Consider the following 27,309-nt stretch of genomic DNA (forward strand, 5'->3'; position numbering starts at 1 on the left):
AGAACTTCAATGTTTTTCAACATTTTTCTTAACTTCAATTTTTTTTTTACTTCTGTGTCCCTTTAGGGGCTCCGTACTAAATTTGAACTGTGTAAAAGGCTTCTTAATAATAACGTTTAGTCAAATCAGAATGAATTAAAATCATATATATATATATGAGCTGTTTTTAGGTGATGTATAAATCTGTGTAAACATAAGGAAAGAGAAATATCTATGTCAGACGGTTTGGATTTTGGACAGGAAATGCTTCCACACTTTTAGCTTTTTGGCTAAGCTGGTGCGGACACATCACACTTGCAGGACTGTGGCTGTGGAGCCTAAAAATGAGGCGACCATGAGGATGTAAACAAGCGAGGACGCGGCGGTGGCGGCTGGTGTTCAGGCGGTGACACGGCTCCTGTTATGTGGGCCGTTTTCACACCGGCCTGTGAACTCACACTGTCTGTCGCTTCAGTTTGTAAGCTGTGCAGGTCAAACTGCAGAACAGAAAACTTGTGATTGTGAAGATTTGGGTGGCACAGAACTCAGAGGAGAATGTAACCAGCATTTTGGATGTGGAAAATTGACATTTCTAGATTTTTTTTTAAAAGCTACACCATCTTTTATTGACAAAAGCCAGCTGACCTGTGGTGAACTGTCCCTTCATTTTCTGGAAGACGGGGTCCTGGGCGGTGGCCTGGGCCCGGCGGGCCAGCGACTCAGAAGCAGCGCTGGAGAACATGGTGGAAACGTTGGAGACGTTCTCCAAGCCGACGCCGAAGGTGCTGACCAGCTTCTTCACAAAGTTGAGCGTGTGCGGCGTGATCTTGGCGTCCGACACGGCGCCGCTCTTCTCGAAGGCCACGGAGTAGCACTTAGCCAGACCCTGCTGGAGCTGCCTCAAGACCTGCAGGAAAAAAGATTCCGTTACGGTTTCATCATTTTACGGTTGCATTCACGCTGTAGTGATTCTCCTGCTCCTTTCAGTACGTTTTTGAGCACGTAAAAACTCAACCACACTCTCAGTGATTTCAGTAATCTTCATATCGAAACGTTCAGCTCTAAAGACATTACTGCTTGTACTTTTGGTATTCATGAACTTTATAGTATTTGAGATATTGAGCAGAATATGCCCCACAGGAAATTACTCAAATCCTTCAAAAACTTTGTGCACTTTGAAACTTCTGCAAACTTTCAGAGACGCCATTCAAACTTTAAAATGTTCAGCAACTACAGGGTTTTTAGGCTAATTTGGAGTTTAACTTTTAATTTAGCAACATGCTACCTGTTATTGCCTAATTTAGACATTTAGCCTAATTTAGAGTTTAGCTAATATTTAACATTATGCCAGTTGTTTTGTCAAACTTAGACTGCTTTTGGGGTTCTTTAGACTAATTTGGAGTTTAGCTTTTAATTAAGAAACATGCCAGCTGTGTTTGGCTAATTTAAACATTTTTCCAGCTTTTTTGGACTAATTTGGAGTTTAGCTAATATTTTAACATTATGCTGGCTGTTTTGACAAAATTTGAATTATTTTTAAGTTCTTTAGATTAATTTGGAGTTTAGCTTTTAATTAAGCAACATTCTAGCTGTTTTTGGCTAATTTAGACATTTTTCCAAATTTTTTCAGACTATTTTTGAGTTCAGCTAATATTTTGACATTATGTTAGCTGTTTTGACAAAATTAAACTGTTTTTTAAAAATTTTTAAGGAAATTTGGAGTTTAGCTAATATTTTAGCTAGCATTTTAGTATTATGTTAGCTGTTTTGACAAAATTAAACTGTTTTTTAAAAATTTTTAGGGAAATTTGGAGTTTAGCTAATATTTAGCTAGCATTTTAGTATTACGTTAGCCGTTTTGATAAAATTAAGAAATGTTTCCAGTGTTTTTGCTACTTTGGCATTTAGCTAATATTTTAACTATTATGCTAGCTTTTTGGCAAAAGTAAACTGTTTTTAAGTTCTTTAGGCAAATTTGGAGTTTAGCTTTTAATTAAGCAACATGCTAACTCTGTTTGGCTAATTTAGACATTTTACCAGTTTTTTTTACACTAATTTAGAGTTTAGCTAATATTTTAGCATTATGCTAGCTGTTTTGTAAAAATTCGATTTTTTTAAATTCTTTAGATTAATTTGGAGTTTAGCTTTTAATTAAGCAATATTCTAGCTGTTTTTGGCTTATTTAGACATTTTTCCAATTTTTTCAGACTATTTTTGAATTTAGCTAATATTTTGACATTATGCTAGCTTTTTGTATAAATTAGACTGTTTTAAGTTTTTTAGACTAATTTGGAGTTTAGCTTTTAATTAAGCAATATGTTAGCTGGGCTTATCAATTTTTTTTTACATTTTTCCAGTTTTTTTAGGTTAATTTTGAAAATATTTTAGCTAGCATTTTAGTATAATGTTAGCTGTTTCTGCAAAATTAAGAAATGTTTCCAGTGTTTTGGCTAATTTGGCATTTAGCTAATATTTTGACATTATGCTAGCTTTTTGGCAAAAGTAAACTGTTTTTAAGTTCTTTAGGCAAATTTGGAGTTGAGCTAATATTTAACATTATGCAAGCTATTTGTCAAAATTACAAATTTTTTTATTTTTAGGCAAATTTTGAGTTTAGCTAATATTTTAGCTAGCATTTTAGTATTATGTTAGCTGTTTGGAAAAATTAAGAAATGTTTTCAGTTTTTTGGTCTAATTTGGCATTTAGCCAATATTTTGGCAAGCTTTCAGCCTTAGGTTTTCAGCCATCAGCGAAAGCATCTTCAGTGGTCACATTCAGCTTACAGCATTCACATTTGCATTATCACAGGTGATGCTATATATCTAGTTTTAATTTAATGGGACTTTACTAAATTAAAAAAATAAAAATCCACATAACTGCAGAAATGTGTCCACTCCAGAGGAAGTGGCATACGTTTTCTGCTTCAAGCCCAATGGAATGAAGCGCAGACCCCGCAGCTGCTGCTGAGTGCCCCCCAGATCATCACAGGTAATCACACAGATACACACCTCACCGAACCACAGGCCCTAAATCCCCCGTCCCATCCCACACACTCCCTGCACCCATCCATCACTTATCCCAGCCTCCTCTCCCCCCGTCGCAGACTCCTTTTAAAGCACAGATTAGATGGAAGCTGCCCAGCCGGCTAAACCGGTTTGTAAATTTCAGTTTGGACAATTGTCTACGGCTCAATTCCTGGACCGACAAACGCACAAGCAGCTTAGCAAAACTGTGATGCTGGGAGACTGATGAAAGAGGGGCTTAAGAATCACTCAGGAGCGATGAAAATCACAAGGAAATATGCTTTCTTTCTTCCAGCGTTTATTTCCCCCCAGACCTTCTTCACTGTGATGCTCCAAAACAAACAACAAACTCTTTGTTTGATGTAAGACGCACAAATCCACAAGCTGTCCGTTCAGACCTGCTTTTATACGGGAAAAATTCCCACCACCGGCTGTGCCGTTTTCTCACCATCTGATCCACCGCGAGCTCACGCAAAGCCTCAAATTCAGAGCCGCTTCCTCTCACCTCCTCGTGCCAGTTCTCTCTGAACCACACCATCTGGTCCACGATGCCCTCCAGGGAGGAGAGCAGGGTGGGGTGCAGCTCCCGCTGCATGTGCATGATCCTGCTGCAGCGCCACATCGGAGCCGTGGCACGAATGGGACCGGGGTCAGAGGCTCCGGAGTGGGGCTGGGCCCCCACCGAGCTGGGCTGCTGCTGCCCAGACGCATCTGTGGAGGTGACAGAGTTAATGGGAGGAAAGAAAAAATAAAGCACAAAATAGAGCAGCAAACAGTAAAAAAAAAAATAAAAATGAGTAAATTAGACTCTTAAGAACATTTTATTTTAAAAGAAAGGATCTGAAAGAATTACTTTTAACTCTTTAGCACCAGAGCTCCAGAGTTTATGTACTTTAATTTACCGTATCTACTGGAATTATGTTGATCGTGTTAAAGGTTGAAAAGTTACAGTATGTTAAAGATTTCCTGTTTAGCTGTCACCGCCGATGCCTCAGGTGTTAAAGGGTTAAACTCCAGGACACTAGGTAGTCCTGCATTATATAGTTTTTTTTTTTTGTAGTCAGGGATTAGGTTGGGAATTTCAAAATAACTGCTCGGTGCGAGTGTTTTCGTCCTGAACTAGAACTGAAACAAGCTATTATTTTAATAATCACCGATTATTTTTTCTGATTAGTCGGGTCATCATTAGCTTTAAGCTGACTAAAAACTAGATATATAGCATTACCTGCTAAATGCCAAATAAGCCAGAAAAAAAAAGCCTAAGTTAGCCAAAACAGCTAGCATGCAACTGAAATATTAGCTAAACTCTAAATTAGCCTAAAATCTGAAAACTCCTAAATTAGCCAAAATAGCTAGCATGCAGCTAAATATTAGCTAAATTCCAAATTAGCCTAAAATTAACCAAAATAAGCCTAAATTAGCCAAAATAGCTAGCATGCAGCTAAATATTAGCTAAACTCTAAATTAGCCTAAAATCTGAAAACTCCTAAATTAGCCAAAATAGCTAGTATGCAGCTAAATATTAGCTAAACTCCAAATTAGCCTAAAATTAACCAAAATAATCCCAAAATAGCCAAAATAGCTAGCATGCAGCTGAAATATTAGCTAAGCTCCAAAATAGCCAAAAAACTGAAAAATCCCAAATTAGCCAAAACAGCTATCATGTAGCTGAAACTTTAGCTAAACTCCAAAGTAGTGCTGCCACAAACGATTCTTTTAATAGTTGACTAATCCCCGATAATTTTTTCCAATTAGTCGACTAATCGGTTCTTGCGCAGACTGGATGTAAAGCACACATCTTAGCCATCATTAAGTTTAAACTAGCTAAAAATAAAGACGATTAAGACAATAGTTCATTAAACTTTTAATAAATTGTGCAGCTTCTGTTCTTCATTACTTTCTGGCATTAAAACAAGATTAAATCAAATGAGGTTTGGATCTGAAACAAGGAACTATTTTTCACAAAAGAGAAAGTTTTGCTCTCACTGACTCAAATATAAAATAAGTGAACTTTTTGGTGCTGAACGCTCACAACTTCGATCAAATTTACACCCCTCTAATGACCGACTAATGGACTATTAAATTAGTCGTCGGCTATTTTACTAGTTGATAAATCGTTGACTTATGATGTTTTCTTATTTTCATCCAGACAATAATAAAAAGATCCTCCATACTAGCTCTCTTATTGTTAATTTTATCTCCATAGCAACCATTTAATTTTATGGTTGTCTGGGAGTGACGAACAGATCGTCATCATTTTTAAAAGAATCGGCAAAAGTACATTTTTGGATTTCCTTAGCAACAGAGGTTTTTTGGTCAACCACGCCAACATTCCTAAAAACTTTATATCATATGTCATATTGTCATGTTCATTTTGAGCCAACGATTCATGTATTCAATTTTCACAAGGTTCTGGTAGAAAATGTGCGAGAAAAGAGGAATGCTATTTAGCTAGCTCACCCTGCTAACGCTGTATAAAATCTACAACTTCTAAATCCAGCGTTTTATCTCCAAGTAGCGTTCCAATGAAGCTCGAAGAGTCAGGAGGCGATGAATCAGAATCCATAGGAGGAGTTTAAATGGACAGCTGGTACTAAACATGATTTATTTAGAAAATTCAAGATGGCGGCTTCTTCCGAGGTCAAATATAAATCAAACTTTGGTTGTAGACTTAACCTGGCGGCATGTAAGTGAAATTTCGTGAAGCTGTTTTTTTTTTCTCAAGTTGTGTGAAAATCTGAAACTTGCCAAATTTTCAGTTTGCCACAAAATGGCCGCCAAACTGTAGGTCATGTGGCCATCCCATAATAATGCCAAAACCTCTTCTGGATATCCCTGGCATGTCTGTTTAATTATTAATCAATTCATTTTTTTAGATTGTGATTTAACGCACTTTTTAGACAATTGCTTTTAAAGCAAAGTCGGCCATGTTTACTCACCGCTTTTGTAGCGCTCCCTCTGCTCGATCTTGAGAGTCAAGTAAAGGGTGCGGATCGGGAAGTAGACAGCCTGGGGGTACACTCGTCCCACCTACAGATAAAAGAGGGTCACAGATTACATTTCAAAGGATCTCCCTCCGCAGAATCTCAAAGCAAGACGAGCGGAGAGCTAAGCCATTTAGATAAAGGCTACTGTACACCTCTGTGTGTCAGTGGGAGATCACACTGATAAAGCTGAAGAGACCGTTTGAAGCTCCCAGTCAGAAACATGCCCTGGATTCCCAGCAAACTCACTGTGACTCATGATGAAAATGTTTTCAAGGCTGCAAAGAAGTCACCGATACTGAAGGTCTGAAGTTCCAAAATATGAAGAAAAACTGGGAAAAGACCTGCTGCAGTTTGAAGTTCTGATCAGATTTAAAGCTAGCAGAGGAGACATTTTAATGCAATTATTTGAGTTGATTTAAAATCAGTATACACATAGTTAAAAAAAAAGGTTTATTTGATTTTATACAGACTGAATGTTTTACATCTGATGTTAAAGAACTATTTTTGTGTGTAAAAAAAAGTTTGTTTCTTTTATATATACAAAGTTGTGTGAACTTTTTCTGTGTAATGAATAAATCAGCCTCAGATCCCAATTCACAGTTTAATATCAGGTTTTCTCCTTTCAGGCAAATATTTACTCTGCCAAAATACAGCATTTATTAAAAAATAATGTTGTTGACAATTTAATGATTCTTAAATTAAATTAACCTTTATCTGTATAAAGCTATAAGCACATTTTGCACCACTTTCTTTTTACAGTTTTTTATTATTATTATTAGAAAATTGAGTATGAAGGTTTTTTAGCTTTGAAATTTTGGTTTAAATTAAACATAACTAAAGACATGATATAACATATAAATCATTAGAAGATTTAAATCTGTAACCATTTTTTACAATATTTTAAGTTTGACTTTGCCTCATTTTTGGATTCATTAGATATTTGTTATAAAACACAAAAACTGAACTCAATTTTGATCATTTTTGCAGTAAAATGAGAAGAAATTTAATTTTTGGACAGTTTTGGTCTCATTATTGTGTATTATAATGAAAAATATTTATAAAAAAATCAAAAATAGAGCTGCTGTTGTACAAAAACAGAAAAATATACAAAAAATAGATATACAATTTGAGCCAATTGTAAAGCAGAAAATAACAGATTACTAACGTTTAAAGGGGCCCTACCATGAAAATTCTACTTTTTGAGGTTTTAAATGCATTATACTGTTCATTCCTCTCTACAAAGAACCCCAAAGCGGCATTTTGAGGAGTAATCCTCTAAAAACCTGCTCTGTTAGCAGCAGCCCCTCCCATACCCACGAAAACCAGCGGTTGGAAACGTGCTGACCTAAGATCGATGCCAACAGATCCCTCCAGGAAGAGTCTGCTCCGACAGACTAACACAACCCTCTATTTATCCCCTTTTTCAGTGATGATCAGCAAAAAAACTTTCATTTTAGAGACAGAATATAAGTTGTGTCCTGTCTTCAATAAATTCCAGCTCAAACAGGTGTTTGTTACTTTTTTCCGCGGCGCTCCTTTAAGATATATAAAAATTAAGACTTTAAAGACCATTAAAAATCACATTTAAGACCTTATGTTTAAAGAAAATAAACTATTCAGTAAACATACATATAGACACTAAATAATTAAGAATACATCAACATGATGAACCAGAGTTTTAATATTACCACAATTAACAAATTAACTGTTATGACTATAATTATTAGTAAAATAAAGATTATATTTGCGTTTGGATAGATAAGGTAGGCATTACAGATCAGGTAATGACAGGGACATATTTCCAGATTTGGTCCCTTGCTTTGCCTCTTTAGCGTCTCAACTGCTAAATTAAATTAAAGGTGGGTCAGGGAAAGAGAAGATCCAAAGAGACGAAGGGAAAGAAAGAGAGCCTCTCTTTTCCACTGTTTAGCCGTAGGGTTAAATAGACTTTAAAAATTAAAAGCTCGTCTGGCTAGATTTCATATTCCTAGAAAAATGTATAAGTGATTTTAAATTTATAAAACTTAAACTTTAAGAAAACCCTAACAGTAAATCAGCAGGTAATCAAGTAGATCCTTATATAGTTTAAATTATTTAATTTAATTAAATTTGAGAGGCCACAAATCCCACATACGAGTCTATTTAAGTGTTGAAGAAATAATGTTTAAAAGGGTGTTTGGAAAACCGTTTCTGTTCCTAAAATGATGCAGTTTTGGCGAATAGATGATTCCCCGTCTGAGTGATCAAATCAAAGAGCAAAACAGGAGCAAAAAGGGAGTTCCAGCAGACAGCTAACAGCTGCATTAATGATGAAAGAGGAGGGAATGCACGGCGGAGGAGGAGCGGCACCAGAGACGGCTGCATTAACGCTACGATAAGAAACGTCTCATTTCGCCAAAGCTGGGGGTGGGCTGAGGGCGGGGAGGCCACACGGCGCACAAGGTGAAGGCGAGGAGGAGAGGGCGGGGGAGTTTGTGTGAAGAGGTGGCGGGGATTCTCGTCAAACTTCTGATTCATCTTCCCGCATCTGCCCCCAGGCGCTCCTCTCCTCACCTTCATCAATATTTCAGCGTACGCTTTTTTAAACATCCCGCCGCAGCAGAGAAACTCTAAATAATTCAGGCAAGCGGGAGAGGGAATGTCATGCATCTGAATGTTTCATTCTTTACATAGAAAAGTGTAAGAAAAAAGAGAAGGTGACACCTTTGATCATCCAAATCAGAGAGAAAACCAGAGGAGGAGTTTCATCCCAACTCAAGAATAAGGAGTTAGTGTGTTTACATGATTCTACAGATGTTTGTTGTCTCTTAAAAACAAGAAGTTTGTAAAATTTGTCGATGTTTGACGATATAAATATTTACCACAAATAATAATATACAATGCATAAAATATATGTTCAATACACACATATATATATATATATATATATATATACATATACATACACACATATATATACATATACATACATAAACAAATATATATATATATATATATATATACATATATACATACACACACATATATATATATATATACATATACATACACACATATATAAATGGTAAATGGCGTATACTTCTATAGCGCTTTCTACCCTCCTTCGAGGGCCCAAAGCGTTTCATAGTCACAGACCCATTCACCCGTTCACACATTCATACACTGGTGGTGGCTCCGCTGCCGAACACTGGCGCCAACCTCCCACCAGAGGGAATTTGGGGTTCAATGTCTTGCCCAAGGACACTTCGACACATGGGCGGGCAAGGCGGAAGTCGAACCCGCTCAGAGTCGACCGCCCTACCGCTGCACCACGATCGCCCCTATATATATATATATATATATATATATACATACACATATATATACACATATTTATGTATACACATACGTACACACACATATATATGTATACACATACATATATATACACATACACATACATACATATATATATATTCAAAACGAGGAACCACTATAAAAAAAAAAAATCTGTACCCTTACTTAAAAAAATGTATTTTGCTAAAAATCTACCACAAGGAAAGCTCTCTGGCACTTTTAGTCCCATATCTGGCAAAATCCTTAAATAAAATACACATATTAATCAACTACCATTTCTTCTTTATACAAATACTTTTGAAATAAAACTTAACAAGAAAAGTTGAATAAAAATCTGAGTCAGATAGAAGTGCGGCATTACCCAGAATGCTCCGAGAGGCGTTATAATTACCAGCTTACTCGCGCTGATCTGCTCTCTGACAGCACTCAGCATATCTATCAGACCCTCTACTTGTCATTTCATTCTTTTCCATTGATCCCCCTTCACACTTCCTTTAATATCTTTTAGGATTATTCCTGCTCTCCATGCAGGATGGCTGTTTGCTATAGTGCACTACTCTTTGAACATCACCCCCTTCAAATTGTGCAGAAATAATAGCCCATTAAGCAAAGCAAATTAGCCTTTGGTTTAATTACTAGATCTGCTCCTGCAGTGCGGATGCGTACAATATTAACTTTATAATAATTTCTTGAACAAATAATTTGAAAACCAATTTGGCAGGCACCATTGAAATCCCATAAATTGCTGTAAAAAACAAAAAAAAAGGATGGTGGAAAAATGTGAATGCGTAATTTGCTAAATAGAACGCAGGAGAGACCACTTTGGCGTAAATGCAGTTAATTTATCTTGATTAGAAGAACGTGCAGCAGGACTAATGCTGACACACCAGCCAGATGTGCCGCTCCAAACGGATGAAAGACGCTAAAGAATGATTAATGGATGCGACTGGAACCTGCGGATGCACAAGTCTTACAGACCCAATCCAGTGAAAACTGTGTTTTTGGTGTTTTTAACATGTTCCTGTGGCACTTTTTTCTGATTATATAAAGAAAATTAAGCTTAAAATTAAGTTTCTGAGTATTTATTTAGTCAAATTGTTGTGAATCAGGAGCAGCTGATAAAATGCTCTTTGAAAGAGATTGTATTTGTGACCAAAAAATACACTTGGCGGTCTACAGGCTTCCTGCTCCCTATTCAAGCCATTGACTGTATATTTGCTGGACATATCAACCCCTCTTGTGCTCCAAACAGGAAGTACCTGCTGGTTCCAAGAAGGTCAAAATCCCATAAACCTCTATTGACAGCAATTTCTCAGTTTTACATCTTCTTTCTAATCCTGTATTTTTTTTCTCTATCACAAGTTAAAAACTGGCCAATCAGATGCCCTTCAGCAGAAGGGGTGTGGACTTTGAACAAGCTTAGCCATGACTCTAACCAGTCACTGTCAACTGGTTTCAAAATGGCGGCGCATATATCAGGAAGCCACGGTGACGGATTTGGCCTGATTTTCCGAGGGCCGGATGTAAAGTTATGTCAACACCTCACTTTGTCCAGGGACTGATATACGTCTATGGATGCATCCCACGGAACAGGAGTAGCAGCCTGAGGCTCTGGAGCCACAAGCGGCTCCGTTTCTCCACCATTGGGGCTTTAACAATTTAAATAAATAATCGTTTTGTAGTATTGGTTCATCACTTTAATTAATTACATTTTGTTATTTATGCTTTGATTTTTAACAAAACTGAGCAAAGTTATGGTAAATGATTTAATCTTCAATGACTTCTTATTACATTTAGTTTAAAAAATTTGTATTCTACACCAAAGTTGTGTTTATATTCAATAGTAAAAGGAGAAAAAAAAGATCAACAAACACCAAAGTCACAATGATGGAAAAGATGTGTTTGCATTTTTTATTTCAAGTAAATCTGCTGCAGCAGGAGGATCTTATCAAACACAGAATGAATTTTATTTTGAAATGAACTTGTATGATCTGCTTTCTAAAGTAAAATAAGTTTTAAAAAAAAGAAAAACTAAATTGCAGAGATTATTTTAAAGCTATATTTTATAAATGAATGTGGATTTGAGTTCATAAGAAACCGGATCATATGGATCTTTTAGCGTTTAAGGTTGCAGACCCCTACCATAGAAGATTAGATCCGTGTATGCCTTTGTTTAGTTATGTCTTTGGGCTGCTAATGAACTTCTGCAGAAATTTCTTACAAAAACAGCAGTTTTTTTGTTTGTTCTTTTGCCTAAAAAAAAAATGGCAAAATCATAATCACTCTTTTTTTTTTCTCTAAAAGACGCTTTGGCATAAACCAGAACAGATATTTCACGGTAGAACCAACAGGCCTCACCTGGCTGATTAGGTTGAGTAAAGGCTTGCCTTCTGACCCAACTAAACAGGTTAGAAGCTGAGGTATCCATGCCAACCACTGGATGGGCGGGACTCCAATGCAGTATTTGTCCACGGCGTCTGCCAGGGTGTTCTTGTCATCAAAGCTGAGCAGCCACAACACCTAAAAACAGGAGATAAAGAAATGAAAAATGAGGCAAAAACCGAAGAAGAGTCGATTCTTTAAATATTCCAGTCAGATGATAAAACTCTGTAACCAGGGGTGGAAGTTGAAAGGAGGCGAGCCCTCAACCATTATTCCGAGTGCTGCTGCTGCTCTGGCTCGGCTCCCAGCAGGAGAGCAGGAATATGAGTACATGTTGGCAGTTCCTATTATTATCAAATCTGAGCCAGTGTGGAAGGTCTTCCTCCTCCCCCCGTGCGAGTGCATCTACCCGAGGATGAAGACATCAACCGCAGCTCGACCCCCACCACGCTCTTTAAAGCCAGCCAACCTGAGGCTGCAGAATGGGTTTAATTACTGATAATGACCGGTCATCCCGCTTCATCCATCAGGCTTAAGCACTGCCAGCCCAGTTTGGCAGCACGCTAACGGGGAGCGGATTCACCAGAAGAGGAAAAAAACATCCCACATGAATGTGAGTGAAATAGAATTGTTACTTAAACGTGTTCATCAGAGTCTGTGTGCTTCCTGTTGGCATAAGTCCCACCCACACTCCCTGAACTGGATTATTAGAAACGGGCAGAAAAGTCAATGTCAGGATTGATGCGTGGGGAACGTCAGGGGAGGTCATTAGTGCCTGAGCTCCTGGTGACACAGGATGCACTCCACATAACAACTGATCTATTAAAAACCCATCCTCCCTGTGTATCGGAAGCCTGTAATTGAGCCAATTATTAAGTTTCTACTTTGGACAAACATCGGTATCAATAATGCATGAGACCTACAGGAGGCCGGGAAAACGGAGAAATAAAAAAAGACAGCGAGAACGCCGGCTGGAGGCGACAGGTGTCATGGAAACGGTGAGAGACGTTCAGTTCTCCCGCACCTTTGCCAGGTATTTGCGGGACTTGCTCTCGTTTTGGTGGCGGCAGGCGTGAAGGTAGCAGGTGATGGCCGAGACGCCCAGGTGGGACTGCCGATCTTTGACAAAGATGTTCTCCAGGTAGTCTCCCCACATGGCCCAGGCTTTCACCAGCACATCGTGCATCTGGACCGCGGCGGAGAAGGCCTTGTTGGCCTCTTCTGACCTGCGGCGGGAAAAAAAGACGAGGATTAGAGAGGTTAAAGACAAAAATAGCAACAGGGGATTTAGTCTATCAATATATAACAAATACACGTTGAGAGGCTAGAAAAGTTAAATTACTGGCAATAATTCTAGCGTGAATGATTTTTGCTGAGAGCAGTCACTGAAGGTTTTTGCTGAAAATCCAAAAGCTATTTGCAAAATGTTAAATTTGCTAAAAAACTGGACATTTCATTAAAGAACTATGTTAAGTTTACATAAATAAATCTTTGCGAAAAACTAGCGTACATGGATGGTCACTAGATTAGCGGATATAGACCACAATGCATTGCGGTCAAACGATTTAAAAAAAAAAAAAAGATATTTAAATTCAATATTTGAATAGACCATCCAGATTTTCACCATCAGAACACAATGGAGTCATAAATAAACGTCGTGAAATGTTCATTTTATTCGATTTTTACTTCGTAATATCGATTACGTCATATTCGTTTTTTAGGAAAACGAAAGAAGAGTAGTGTCCGAATTACCTTTAAAATCTAGCGCCCTATATAGTCCCGCACTTTATAGATTTTTAGTAGTTAGGGGGAGAAATTCGGACACAACCTTAGTAGATGCCAAATTAGCCACAAAAAAAAAACTAGTACAAAATACTAGCTGGACTCCAAAATAACCTAAAATTCCTCAGGAAACTCAATTAGTCAAAAACGTTAGCATGTTGCTAAAATATTAGCTAAACTTTATTTTTTTTTTAAATTACTATAAAAGATGAAACTATAGCCCATCAAAATATTTCAAGGTTTATATTTAAAATCAAGAAATTTGAAGACTTTCTCATTCAAAAAAACAGCAAAAAGGATCGATAAAAGAGAGAAAAAAGGGAAAAAGGTAGAAAAATAAAAATAATTTTGTTGTGGCAGCGGGGGGGGACGTCCAGCTATTAATTTTCTGGTGCCATAATTTTTCCCAATAGCCAGATTCTCTTGAACATGTGTGAGAATAGAGAATACTCTTTTTGTTTTTAGACTAACTGTCATGTAGAAATTCTATTTCTGTCATGTATAAACTGTAGGTAAAGTAGATTAGAGAATAAAGTTCATTTTTTTGCATATGCTGGAGGTCAAGATTTTCCTGTAGCTAAGAGAAAAAAAGGACAAGTGCACTTATAGTTTAGATACCGTTTTAGATTTTTTTAGGGGTATTAGTATATTTTTCATATGTTATAACATGTTTTCTTTCAATTTTTCTGATTTTTGCAGTAAAAAAATGACAGGGTTATTTGTACTAGTGCTGCCACAAACTCATATTTTAGTACTCGACTAATCAGTCATTATTTTTCTCAATTAGTCGACTAATCGGATCATGCAAAAAGTGGATGTAAAACACAACTTAACCATCGTTAGCTTTAAACTAACTAAAAACTAGATAATGCTAGTGTGAATGATGTGAGCTGAATTTGACTGCTTAAGATGCTAGTGACGATAGCTAAAGATTCTGAAATTGATAGCTGAAAACACTGAAGCTGATAGCCAGCTAAAATATTAGTTAGATGCCAAATTAGCCTAAATCGTTAGCTAAAACAGCTAGCATGTAGCTGAAATATTAGCTAAATGCCAAAATAGCCCCCCCCAAAAAAAATAAATACAAAAAAAAGCCGAAATTACCCATAACAGCTAGCATGCAGCTAAAATATTTGCTAGACTTCAATATAGATTCAAAAACAAAAAAGCCTAAATTAGAAAAAAACAGCTAGCATGTAGCTGAAATATTAGCTAAACGCCAAAATAGCCTAAAAAAAATCTCAATAAATGCCAAAATAGTGCAAAAAAAATACAATAATGCCATTATAACTTTCAACTTTACTAAACTCTGACTCCATATAATATAAAGTAATAACTAATCAACGATTAAAATAGTCGTCTACTATTTTAATTAGTTGACTGATCCTAACAGCCTGAATTTGTACATTTTTAATATTTGTTATAAAAAAATGTTTTTTGAAGTTTTTTGATTTTTGCAATAAAAAAATGACATTTACTTCTTGAAATTTCGTTTTTTTTTTTAGGTTCTGGTTCATTGTGAAATTATTGTGTAATATAATGAAAAACTGAATTTGGGCTGTACAAAAAAATAAAAAAAGTGAAGTGTTGGCACAAAAACTGCTTTAACCCTTTAACACTGTAGCCGGTGACGTGAATAAAAGAAAAAGAACAGGATGGACTTAGTATTTTCAGAACCAATTTCACTACTTTCACTTCAATTACGTGTATATGGTAAAGTGCTAAGCTATAAAATGACACATTTTGTAGTTATTTTTTTTCCAAAAATGAGTATAAAAAGGAAAATCTTCACAACTAGCACTATTGGAGTTTGAAAAGCTGAATTTCCATCTATTTAATCATCTAAAAACATTCCCTCACCAACATTTCCTTGCAGTCAGAGTCATTTTTTAGCTTCTTGCTAATAGAAACTCTGAAAAAGTTGTGAGCGCTGCTGCTTTCCATCAAAACACGAGACAGAAAGAACGTCTTCCTAAGCCGAGGATGGTAAATGGCCTTCCACTTTCAGAGTGCTTCCAAACTACTTACTAACACTGAAATGTCTCCCAAACCAATCAATTAAAATGTGTTATTATGGAAGGCATTTTGGCATGTGATTAAAAAAATTGGAGCTTGATTGCTGTGGGAGCCGGAGCCAAAAGAGCCTCCAGAAATGTTTAATGGGGTTTTCCTTCGTCACTTTGCGGCGCTAAAGTACATTAAGAGTTTCTGCTACCTGGCTCAACAGGCGCACAGACACCCAACAGGCTGTCAAATCTCTGACACCCGTTTAATTGAATGATCCCAAAAACCGCAGCGCATGCGGGGAACTCCGAAAGCCCCTAACCTCCACTCTGCCGGTAATTCTCCCCTGGTGTACGAGGAACTTAATGATTGTAATAAACCCTGCTGAGGTGGAGGCAAGTTCTGCTGATCCCGGAGATTTCTGCAAATTGCCCCGAGTTAATTATTGAGCTGCATATACATTTAATAAGCCTCTCACAATTTGTCTTTCACCCCTCAGGACACCGTGTAACGTCAGCCGTGATGGGCTTGAAGGCGGCGCTGGGGGGGAAAGGGGTGACTTTGGGCGACCCAGCGGCGCATGAAGAGGGCAGCTGCAAGCTTCAAAGGCAAACCGCGCCGCTAAAAGCTAATTACTGACACTTTAATAACCAGATGATGCAGATGAAGTGTCGTTTACCACACTGGGGTCGCTACGCCGTAGGAGGAAACCACAAACAACCGATTCACGGGTGAATTTCAGCGCGGCTCGCTATGGAAGCGCAGCCGGGCGTCGCGCCGACAGCTCGTTAGCATCAGCGCTAACGCATTCTGCTTGGTTTCCGTCGGCGTGTTCAGATTTTCCGCTCACTCGATCCCCATTAAACGTCAGCTTTACGGTGGACACATGCAGCCAGCTGCTTCCAAACACTTCCTGGATGCAGCTGTGGATGGTTTTCACGCCCCAGATGACGCAACGAAAACAGACGGAGTGCAAAGTGTAAAAACAATGTCGAAATCATTATTAAGAGCTTACATTTTCTCCAGATGTTTCAATATTTATAATGAAATTTGACGTTCTTGTTAGCCAGTCCCTTTAGATCACATGTGTCAAAGTCAAGGCCCAGGGGCCGGATCCGGCCCTCCAGATCATTATATTTGATTCCTTTAATGGTTCGATGTTATCTTGCGTTATTTCTAACTGGTATCATTTTGACAAAACATATTTTTATGAAGAGTAAAATATTGAAAGTTATTTAAGATGAAAGTTGATTAATTCTAGAATAATATTCCTATTTTATTTTTCATAATTATGTTAAAAAGTTACGGTTTTACAGTTTTAAAAATTAGCATTATTCTAGGTTTTTGGACTGTTTTAGCATTTACTAAGATTTTATTTAGGCTATTTTGGAGTTTAGATAATATTTCAGCAACATGCTAGCTGTTTTGGCTGTTTTGGCTAACCTAAGTTTTATTTTATTTTCTTTTTTTCAATTTTTAGGCTAATTTGGCTATTAGCTTCAGCATTTTCAGCTATTAGCTTCAGCGTTTTCAGCTATCAATTTTAGCATCTTCGGCGTCCAAATTCAGCTTACAGCATTATCACAAGTAATGCTATATATCTAGTTTATAATTATGTTAAAAAGATACGGGTTTAAAAATTTACTTTCAGAGTGTTCAATAAATGTTTGTTCTGTTCGGCCCGCGACCTCAGGTGTGTTTTGGATTTTGACCCCTGGTGCGATTGAATTTGACACTCTTGGCTGGACATTAAGTTAGCTCCAGCTACAACAAGAAACAATACAAATGTAATGTATCATTTACTAGGGCTCAGTTGATGAAATTGATTAATAGATCTGAATCCACCTAACCTTAATAGATCAGTTTTATATCTATAAAAGTAGAGATCAATCTAACGCTTAAAGCTAAAGTCTGCTAAATTAATGCTAACGTATAGGACGGCTAATGCTAACGCTCGGTCAACCTAAACATACATTACTGACTAAATTAACTTCTTCATAAACTCACTGGTATGAACTCTTTTAAGGAAATATTTTTCAAAGTAGTCATTGTGGTCTAAAACATCACTTTTCTTCTTCTACTGGAATAAGGTGTAATACTAAAGCGTGATCCCGCCTAGTGGCCAAACTGAAACGTCCTCCAGGAGAGGCAGAACAATTGTTGGAGCTTCTCGTTTGAGAATTCATGAAACCATGTATGATATTAACAATCTCATAATAATATCACTAATACATTTTACAGTATGTGAACTGTATCAGATGAATATGAAAATCTTCTAAACATATATGGATTATTAATGCATTTCCAAACAATCGGAAGACATCGAATTTCAAAAGGGAAAAGTAAAGAGCCTTGAGCTTTTTTTGTAGCAAGAAATATCAAACCAAATTTAAAAAAATGGTGATAAAAAGAAAAAAAAATGGGTACATAATTAAAAAGTGAGTTGATAATGATGCTGGAGACTGTTTTTAATTGAGTTTTTTTTAAGTCCAATCAATGTTTTGACTCATTTTAAAATTTTAGGACAGATTTTTTTAGCTAAAATTTAGAGTAATCTGTTGAAAAAACATAAATGTCAACGCACAAATCTGACAAGCTCAACACAGCCACAGAGCGAGGCAATTTAACACAAAAAAATGACTGACAGAAAGATTAATAAATGCTAAAAAGGTTACGCTGTCAGTTTCCACGTAAAGAAATACCAGAGAGGACGTACTTGTTAATTTGAGCCAGGAACATCCCCTTCAGAGCGTAGAACTCGGCCGTCATCTCTTTGGTGAAGTACTTCAGGTTGGTCGACTCGATCACCTCCAGACCCTGCAAACAGAATAGAAGGAAATGAAGCCGCAGAAGTCGCAGCGGGGGTCTGGATCAGAAATAACAGGCGAATAACAAACTGCTCGCTGTTCATTAAGAAGAAAAGAAGGCTTTCTGAACTTCCATTACAGCCAGCCTCTGATGAGGTGTCTCAGTGGACCGCCGTGACAAACGGCGTGAAGCCGGAGAAGATAGAAAAGAGAGAAGGAAAGGTGTCTCTTTGCACTTTTAATGACTCGTGGTGTGCTGAGCAGCTTCCATTAATCAGAGTCGACTGGAACTTCTGAGGCCGTCCAAACATCTATTCCTCTCTCCAGCTGAGCGGATGAACTCACCTGCATGCACTCGTTCTTGCCCATGACCCCGGCCAGCTGCAGGTAGCACTTCACCTGCTGTCGGATCTTCTGGAAGCAGTCCACGATGGGAACGGTCGGGATGGTGTGGATGCGGCTCAGAATGTCCAGAGCCACGTTCACCAACCCCTGGACAAACGGAATCGGTTTTCTCTTAAGCACAACATGAAAATATACGTATTTGTCCCACTTTACGGCGGGTTCAGTACCTGTTTGCGACCTATTTTTCCGTACTGGATGATGGCGGAGGCGGAGGCGTGGACTCCCAGCATGGCGTTGTTGTTGTTGGGATCGTGTTGGGTGTTGGTCTCGTAGGCCGTCACGATGGCTGCAGACAGAGAACGTGAGATATTTTCCTTTACGTACGACGGGCACGTCCAAAGTCTGGGCCAAATGTGGTTCCGCCTTTAAATTTCCCTAGGCTGAATCCGGATTCCCAACAGATTCTCCCAAAAATATTCTCTTCAAACTCAGACCGAACTACCGCTTGATGATTTCATCCGTGGTTGCTGGTCATCTACGTTGGCATGCAAGGATGTAACGATTCTTAAGGAATCGGTAAAAAAAACGATCTCAGCTGAATTTGACTAGTATGGATTCAAAAGTTTACATCTGCACTGATTATCTACACTTGTTCTAAATTAAGTTCTTTTAATTTTGTTTTCAATAATAGTTTTATTTAATTAGTGCTGGGTTTCAACTATAATTTCCAGAATCGATTCTATTCTGATTTTTTTTATTCAATTCAATTTCAACGTACATATTTATAAACATTTGTTTAGAAATACATTAATAATCTACCATATGTTTTGAATATATTTATATTATTATTCTGATCCAGTTCACATCCTGTAAATGTATCAGTGAAATAATGAGATTGTTAATATCATAAAGTGTTACATGGATTCTCTAAAGGAAAAGTTCTAACTAAAATGTTCAGATCATTAACATTGGAAACATTGTTCTGATTCTCCTGGAGGACGTTTCAGTTTGGCCACTAGGTGGAGATCACGCTGTAGAAGTACACTTAATTCCAGAAGAAGAAGAAAGTATGAGTAAAAAACGATGTTTTAGACTACAAATAATTACTTTAAAAATTATTTTCTTAAAAGAGTTTGAAAACTTCATGTTTTTGAGTTTATAAAAATGTTCATTTAGTCAGTACTGTGTGTTTAGATTGACTGAGTGTTAGCATTAGCCGCCTTACGTGAAATTCCATTAAATGTTAGCATCAAGCTAGCGGATTTTAGCTTTGTGTGCTAAATCGATTCATATTTTTATGAATGTTTTGATGAATTAATTAATAATTCAGCTCTACTTTATATGTTTTATGTAAATCTCTTTGAATTTTCTGTACATGAAATGTACTTTACGAATAAACTTGCCTCAACGGGCAAAATATGCTAACTGGGGAGAAAAAGGTTTCCAGAAATTGACAATAAGTTTGGTTAAAAAAATAAATAAAAAATATGTGAAGAAATGTTAAACACGTCTCCAGATTGTCAAAAGTTTGGGCGCCCCAGCCAGAGGAGGTAAAGGTGATGACTGAGGGTCTTGTAGCAGTCGGCGCCGTGCTGGCGAAGCGCAGAGGAGGCCACTGGGGACATTAACCAGACTGAACAGTAAATGAGCCGCGGCCGTGAATTTCATCGAGAAAAATTCCATTTCACTTTAAATTTGAAGGCTGTCGAGTTTAAACGAAGAGGTTTTTATCGGCGCCGCTGCTGCTGAGCAGTATTTCACAGAGCCGCTTGGAGCTCCGGCTGCTTGAGACGTCACTTTTTGGAGCGGCTGCCTCTTTGATAGGATTCAAAGTCACCGCCGGAGAGGGGAAGCGCGCCCGTGTGCGCGGCGTCTCCCGTGGAGACGGAGGTGTGTTTTAGCCGGCTGACATTTGCGGAGGCAGACGCCCTGAGGGGGTTCTGCGCGGCGTGGCCTTTTGAAGAAGACGCCTCCCTGAAAGCGGCGGAGAGCGGCAACCCGAGTCTGACACCCTGCAAACGGCGTACCCTGATAGTGGTGCTGGCGCCACATGAAAATGCTGCTCCAGTGCGAGAGGTCGTCGGAAACGATGGGCAGCCGATTCCTCCAGGTCTTCACCACCGTCTTCATGTCGTGGAGGCTGGTGTTGCGGCCCAGGTTTGCCGGTTGAAGTCCGGCGTTGATCTGCGCCGCTTCCTGCAGCTCGATGATCTGCTGCGCCGCCTGGAGAGAAAAGATCCTTTAGGATTCACTTTCAGAGTCTTTAATACTTCATGAGCATTAAAGATCATCTTCAAATGGATCCACTTGAAATGTTTCCTCTCATCTTTCTGCACATGAATTCAGACACACGCAAAAAAGCTGTCAAACACAGAATTAGAGTTCACATTTTACCTCCTAAAACTCTCGTTTGAAGCACAAAATCATACTTCTGTTAGACGTCACTAGTGCTGCCACAAACGATTATTTTAATAGTCGACTAATCAGGTCAACCGGATATAAAACACAAATCGTAACCATCATTAGCTATAAACTAACTGAAAACTAGATATACAGCTGAATTTGGACACTAAAGTGATGATAGCTGAGGTGGCTGAAATTGCTAGCTAAACACGGTGAAGCTGATAGCCAGCTAAATTATGAGTTAAATGCCAAATGAGTCTAAAAAACTGAAAAAAGTTCAAGTAAGCCAAAACAGCTAGCATGCAGCTGAAATATTTGGCAAACTCAAAATTAACCTAAAAAACAAAAAAGCTGAAATTAGCCAAAACAGCTAGCATGTAGCTGAAATAGCTAAACTCCAAAATAGCCTAAAAAACAAAAAAATGCTAAATTAGTTAAAATAGCTACCATGCAGCTGAAATATTAGCTAAACTCCAAAATAGCCCAAAAAAACCTGAAAAATGTCTAAATTAGCCAAAACAGCTAGCATGCGGCTGAAATATTTGGCAAACTCAAAATCAACCTAAAAAACAAAAAAAGCTGAAATTAGCCAAAACAGCTAGCATGTAGCTGAAATAGCCTAAAAAACCTTAATAAATTCAAAAACTACTCCAAAATGCCGTTATAACTTTCAACTTTACAACACCGTGACTCCATATAATATAAAGTAACGACTAACTATTAAATTAGTCGCTGACTATTTTAATAGTCAAGGCAGCCTTATACGTCACCAGAAATAACTTTCAAAGACCATTAAGGTCACCTTTTGAGGAAAACAAAGATGTTCATGGATCTATTTGTCTGCAGAGGAGGGAGATTAAGGTCTGCCTCGTGTATTTTCAACATATTTTCTTAATTTCCTTAAAAAATGTCCTCTATAATCAGTAAAAAGCCACAGAACATGTTAAAGATACAAAAAAAAAGATTACTGTTATGCACTGTATGTACTGTAGTTTGGATGAATTTAAAAATGGATAAAATGTTAAAAAAAATTAATAAATGCTCATGAAAATGTTTTCTATAAAAGTTTGCGACACGTTTGGGCCATTGCAAATTTGAGCTGCTGCGTTTAACAAGCTGCATGACAAGACGGCGCCCAAAACAGCAACTGTCTGAGGCCAAAGTACCGAGGAGGAAGCCGCCAGTCTCTGAGAATAAAACTGTCAGTCGGGGATTCTCAGCTTGGCGTGTGATTGTGGAAGTTTAATTTGGGGAGAGCTGTCAGGATGGGAAACACAGTCGAAGTGTAGCGACAAAACGGGATTTTTATTTAAAAAAAAATCCTAATTACGGTTATATGTTGAGAAAATAAAATGAACTTAATCCTGTAAACATTTTGTGTATCAATTCTACAAACATTTAAATGCTGTTATTATTTATATAGGGAGTAAAGAGAAAAACTAAGCTAGCTATGTTATCTGGTGTGAAAGGGGAGGAGCCATTTGTAACTTAAAAATGAATCCCGATCTTGTTCAACATGCTATGACCCGCAGACGTCTCCAAAACTCACACTGAACCCCTTAAAGACCCACTTCAATGAGTCTTTTTTGAGTATTTCTTAATTCAAATCTTGTTGGATTAGAAACTGGATGCTTGAAAAAGCTCAGACTAATGATGCAGCTACTAAAATGGGCGGAGCTAAAGTATCCCCTCCCCCCTCTGCACACCCTGGCCCGCTCACGGTTAGGTGTGCGAGACATTATGAGCGTTCAACGTTCATCCTGTGGCGAACTGCGGCTCAAAAGTGTACGACTGGGTTGATCCAATATTGTTATTTTTGCGCCGCTAATGTTAGCTTGTGAACACTCTCAATAGGGAGGGGGAGGGGCTGTGTGTCAACAGTCACAACCCAGAATTGTAAAGAGCTACTGGTGAAAATAAAGATAAAGGCTTTTAATTTTGCTAAAAAAAAAGGTCATAATTATAATTAAATGACAATTTTATGATAGACAAAAGTGTGGTTGGCTTGAAAACCAGTCTGGGTGTCTAGTCCAAACTGAGGATTTTGGATTCTATCTGGTGCCAAAATGATACTTTTGTAATGATTCCAGTGCGTAAAAATGAAGTCTGACGAAGTGTGACAGGATGAAGAAGAACGGCTCACTGTGTTTCTGACAGTCAGCAATGCTACCGCTACATCCTCGTTCTCATACACGCAAACGAGTATTTCATCGCTCGTCGCCATGACGACGGTCTTTTTCTGAAACATTGCAAACGTTGTCACTCTTATCCATCAGGTCACTAAATTAAATTTGCTATGTATAAACTTTAGATCACTTTAACTGAAGCTGCGCCCACTATTATGACCACACCCCCTTCATATGACTCCGCCCACAATCACTGGAAAAGTAAATTCATTGGCTAGAACTCTACAGCAAGACTAAATAGAATACAAGTGACTGACATGTCCGAAACAAAGCACCAAAATCTGCGTTTTTACACAATACCAGTCGTACTGTTTACGCTTGTACCAACTTAGCATCAACTTTTTGGGCCCACTCCCAATCCAAACAACAGCAGAGTATCTTGTGACAGAGTACCAGCCTGATCAGAACTTTTCTGTAAGTTTTTCTAAAGAAACGCATCCGGAGCATCTGTTCCAGTGACACGTTTCTAAAACCTTCTCCACCTCTTTGGAGTGAATCAAAGACACCTGATGGTTTGTTTGTAGATGTATCTGGTGTTTCTCCTCCTGGAGCTCATAATACCAGCAGACACTAATCTAGACAAACACTTTTCTGATGTCGATCAAATCTTTGGTAAATTGGATCTACAGACATCTGCATCTACTTTACATTCTGAGCGATAAACTCTGGTGTTGGTACTTCACCCACTTCCTGTTACACATTTATGGATATAAGTAACTTTTGTTTTCTATTGAACATGTGATGCTTGATGAAATCCTTATAAATATGGAGTATTTTGATCTGTTTTTTACATTTAAGCTGCAATGACCTAAACTTTGGATCATAAAGAACGATGATGTTTGCAGATTTGTTTTTCTTTACTACCTTGGAAACTGGTAGCTGGAAATTGTCAATCTATCAATCAAGTGTGATGGTTCAGACTAAAACTAAAGCCTTAATCACGGAAAGCCGTAGACCACTCAGTGAACCCGTAGAGAAAAACTGTTTATGTAAATTTTATCTATGGGCATGCTGCGGGCAACAGGTCATTGTCAACACTTATTCGACACGTATCTGGAAAACTGCAGGGAACGTTAGTGTCAAATGCATCTTGTGTCAGTTAGGAGTCAGTATTCGTACCTTACGAATGACTATGTAAGAGAGCTTCATCCATATGTTAACCGTAAGTGTATCCAAAGCCTTAGTCACGCGGTTGAGCAGTACGGGTGCTGAGGGTTTCTGGGTTGTTGGGCCCGCCAAGGGTCGTAGAGAAAATGAGAAGGACGTCAAGAAAATAGAACGTACAGTAGACGTTTCTGTGGTACATTTTTCGTGGAGTATTTGTAAGGATCCATGTACTTATGACCACAAGCAATTGCGACACACAGATGATATCCAAGTACATATAGTCACCCCCTCTGGTCATCGGTAGGAGCCATCTCCAGAGTACTGACTGCACTACATCTCCCAGCATCCCCAGCGCACATTTCCTGGATGTTGCTCAGCTGTCTCTCATTTAACAATCACCCACGGGACACTTAAGCACTGCACAGAGCCTCACTCAGTGCAAAGTCTTGTTTGTGCCACTCTGCCTTCATTACTGAGCGTTTCGCATCTCTCGATTCCGACTCTGCTTTATCTCTGATTACCTGCCGCCTGCCCTGACCCTCACCTGGACTTTAACAACTTTACTCTCCTCCTTGATGATCCCCTGCTCGTGATTGACCTCTGCCGGTCTGATGCTGATTTAGCTTTGTAGACTTTTAGCTGTGCTTCATTCCGCCTTCGCAACTCAACTCTGTGACCTCTATTCTATTCTATCATAAAATCTTTACGTCCTGTGATAAAATTGGGGCTCTCATCCATGAGTCTCTAGATGTTTTTGAGGATTTTATCACAACCTGAGACAGAAATCTCTCTACTTTCTCCACCGTTTTGTGCTTAAAGGTGCTCTACACTTTAAAAGTGATATAAAAATGTTTTTCAAGAGTTCAGCAGATGATAATAACACACAATTTTAAGAAAAACTGCTCTAGGATTATGAATTTTTGCCTAAAATTGATCTCTGCTTCAGGCTAATTTGACTCATTATTACAAACTTTTATGCTAAAAACTGGAAAAAAAGAGTCGACTTTTGTGCTGAAAACAGCGCGCGGCAACATTTTTATTCTGCTGTAATATTCTTCTCGGGCGAATCATTACGTCCTCCTATTTTACTTCAATAGCTAATCTTCTGTGATGTGACGCGGAAAGAAAAAAAAGGAGAAGAAAGAAAAAAGGAGCGATAGAGATGGGAAAATGTGAAAATGATAAGCCAGAGATTCTATTTCATTCCTTGAAAAGAAGCCTCATTGATTGCCCCACAGCAGCTTTGTGAACACATAATCAATCATTCTATTAGAACTACTCATCAGTCAATATTAATGCCAGCCCTCATAATCGATAGCGTGGGTGATAATCCATTGATCGTCAGTTACTGCTGAGAGTTGGGACTCGATGATAACTTGATTGTTTGAAGCCTTCAGGATTTGCAGAGCCGCTCTCCGTGACTCCTGCAGCTGAGATATGGAGCCGTGAATGCAGATTTACCGCCAGTCCCTGGACTGGAGGGGTGCATAATTGCACTCACACTAACGAGGAGCAAAGGCTTCAAGTGGCCGTTATGATAAGTCGCCGGCAGTGAATCATAGACCTGACCCCCCCCAAAACAAAATCAATTAAACAGGACAATATTTTTCACAATTATCTGTTAATATCAGCTGATGGTCCATTTCTAACCTTCATTCAGACCGTCCCATTCATCATGTAAATGTGATTCAGCTGCAGGTATTTAATCAAACACTATCTGATGGCAGGGAAGTAATTACTGAAATTCTAAACTACCTCGTCTTCTGCCGGCTCTCCGTTCTAGAGAACGCGGAGAAGGAGGCCGTTATCGCCGCCCGATCTTCTTGACATTCGGCTAAACCGATTTTCCCTTCTATCTTATTGGCCGCAGCAATAAACCAGCTTTTTTTTTTTTCCCCCCCGACAAACCCCCGCGAACGCACCTGCAGCAGCGGCGTGTGCACGTGGGACACGATGTGCGGCAGCCTCCTCCACTCGCGGATGGCCAGGCTGGACGCCATCTCCACCAGGCGCTCGATGAAGTTCAGCTGCTGCTCCTCCGGGTTGCAGATGGCCAGGTAGCCGCGGTGCATGTTCACCTTCCACGCCATTTCTTTAGGGCAGCTGAGCTCCACCTGGAGTCCATAAAGCCGTTTAGGTTCAAAAAATGTTCAAACATTACAGTTTTAAACAACATATAAGCAGGGAAATCTTGGAATATAATAAAATAATTATTTTTCATTTGTTAGTTAAGTTAATTTATCAAAACTTCCTTTAAATTGTGAGAGTAAATCAACTTTATAAACAGGATTTTCAAAGTGTTGTCTGTTGCCACATTTTTGACAATTTAAATAAACTTCTTTAATTCATGAAATTATAGTCTAATTAGAGCACGTGTCAAAGTCAAGGCCCGGGGGCCGGATCCGGCCCTCTGGGTAATTCTATCCGGCCCTCCAGATCATTTCATTTTATTGTTATTAATGGCCCGATGTTATCTTGCGCTCATTTCTAACTTTTATAATTTTCACAAAATATATTTTTATGGAGAGTAAAATGTTGAAAGTTATTCAAGTTGATTTATTCTGGAATGATATTCCTGCCTTTTTATTATTCATAATTATGCTAAAAATGTAGTTTTAAAAATGTTTGAGTGTTCACTAAATGTTTACCTCGTTCGGCCCGCGACCTAAGGTTTGTTTTGGTTTTTGCCCCCTTGTGTGATTGAGTTCGACAACCCTGAATTATAGTATGTCTGCTGCCCCCTACAGGGTTGAATGAAGCATAACAGTTTAATTTTGTGATTGGTCAACTAAATCCCACGTTAGTCCAGAATTTTCACGTCATCATGCTCTGCAGCTCCAGTATAAAAGCCCCGCCCATCTTTGATTCTGTAACGGTCGGTTGTTAGCGTGTTAGCTTTAGCATGGCTCGTGGGTATTTTGCCTTCAGTTGTCAAAAATCTACATGGATGCAGAACTTTCCAGTGGA

General features: G+C 38.4%; 1 protein-coding gene across 3 annotated transcripts in view; it reads right to left on the minus strand.

Annotated features, from left to right (window-relative positions):
* Nucleotides 1–27,309, minus strand: part of LOC112153956 (transformation/transcription domain-associated protein) — a 118,663-nt gene that overhangs the window by 21,586 nt on the left and 69,768 nt on the right. For all 3 annotated transcript variants that reach the window (XM_024284442.2, XM_024284441.2, XM_024284443.2), the window contains 10 exons: nt 26,265–26,456; nt 20,674–20,869; nt 18,874–18,992; nt 18,647–18,793; nt 18,211–18,311; nt 12,733–12,934; nt 11,685–11,846; nt 5,943–6,033; nt 3,509–3,714; nt 625–886 (listed from right to left, as the gene is read on the minus strand). In XM_024284442.2, the coding sequence (XP_024140210.1) occupies nt 625–886; nt 3,509–3,714; nt 5,943–6,033; nt 11,685–11,846; nt 12,733–12,934; nt 18,211–18,311; nt 18,647–18,793; nt 18,874–18,992; nt 20,674–20,869; nt 26,265–26,456 (1,678 nt within the window). The remainder of the gene's footprint in view (nt 1–624; nt 887–3,508; nt 3,715–5,942; nt 6,034–11,684; nt 11,847–12,732; nt 12,935–18,210; nt 18,312–18,646; nt 18,794–18,873; nt 18,993–20,673; nt 20,870–26,264; nt 26,457–27,309) is intronic.

This window comes from Oryzias melastigma, linkage group LG19 (genome assembly GCF_002922805.2).
Source record: "Oryzias melastigma strain HK-1 linkage group LG19, ASM292280v2, whole genome shotgun sequence".
Classification (NCBI taxonomy): domain Eukaryota; kingdom Metazoa; phylum Chordata; class Actinopteri; order Beloniformes; family Adrianichthyidae; genus Oryzias; species Oryzias melastigma.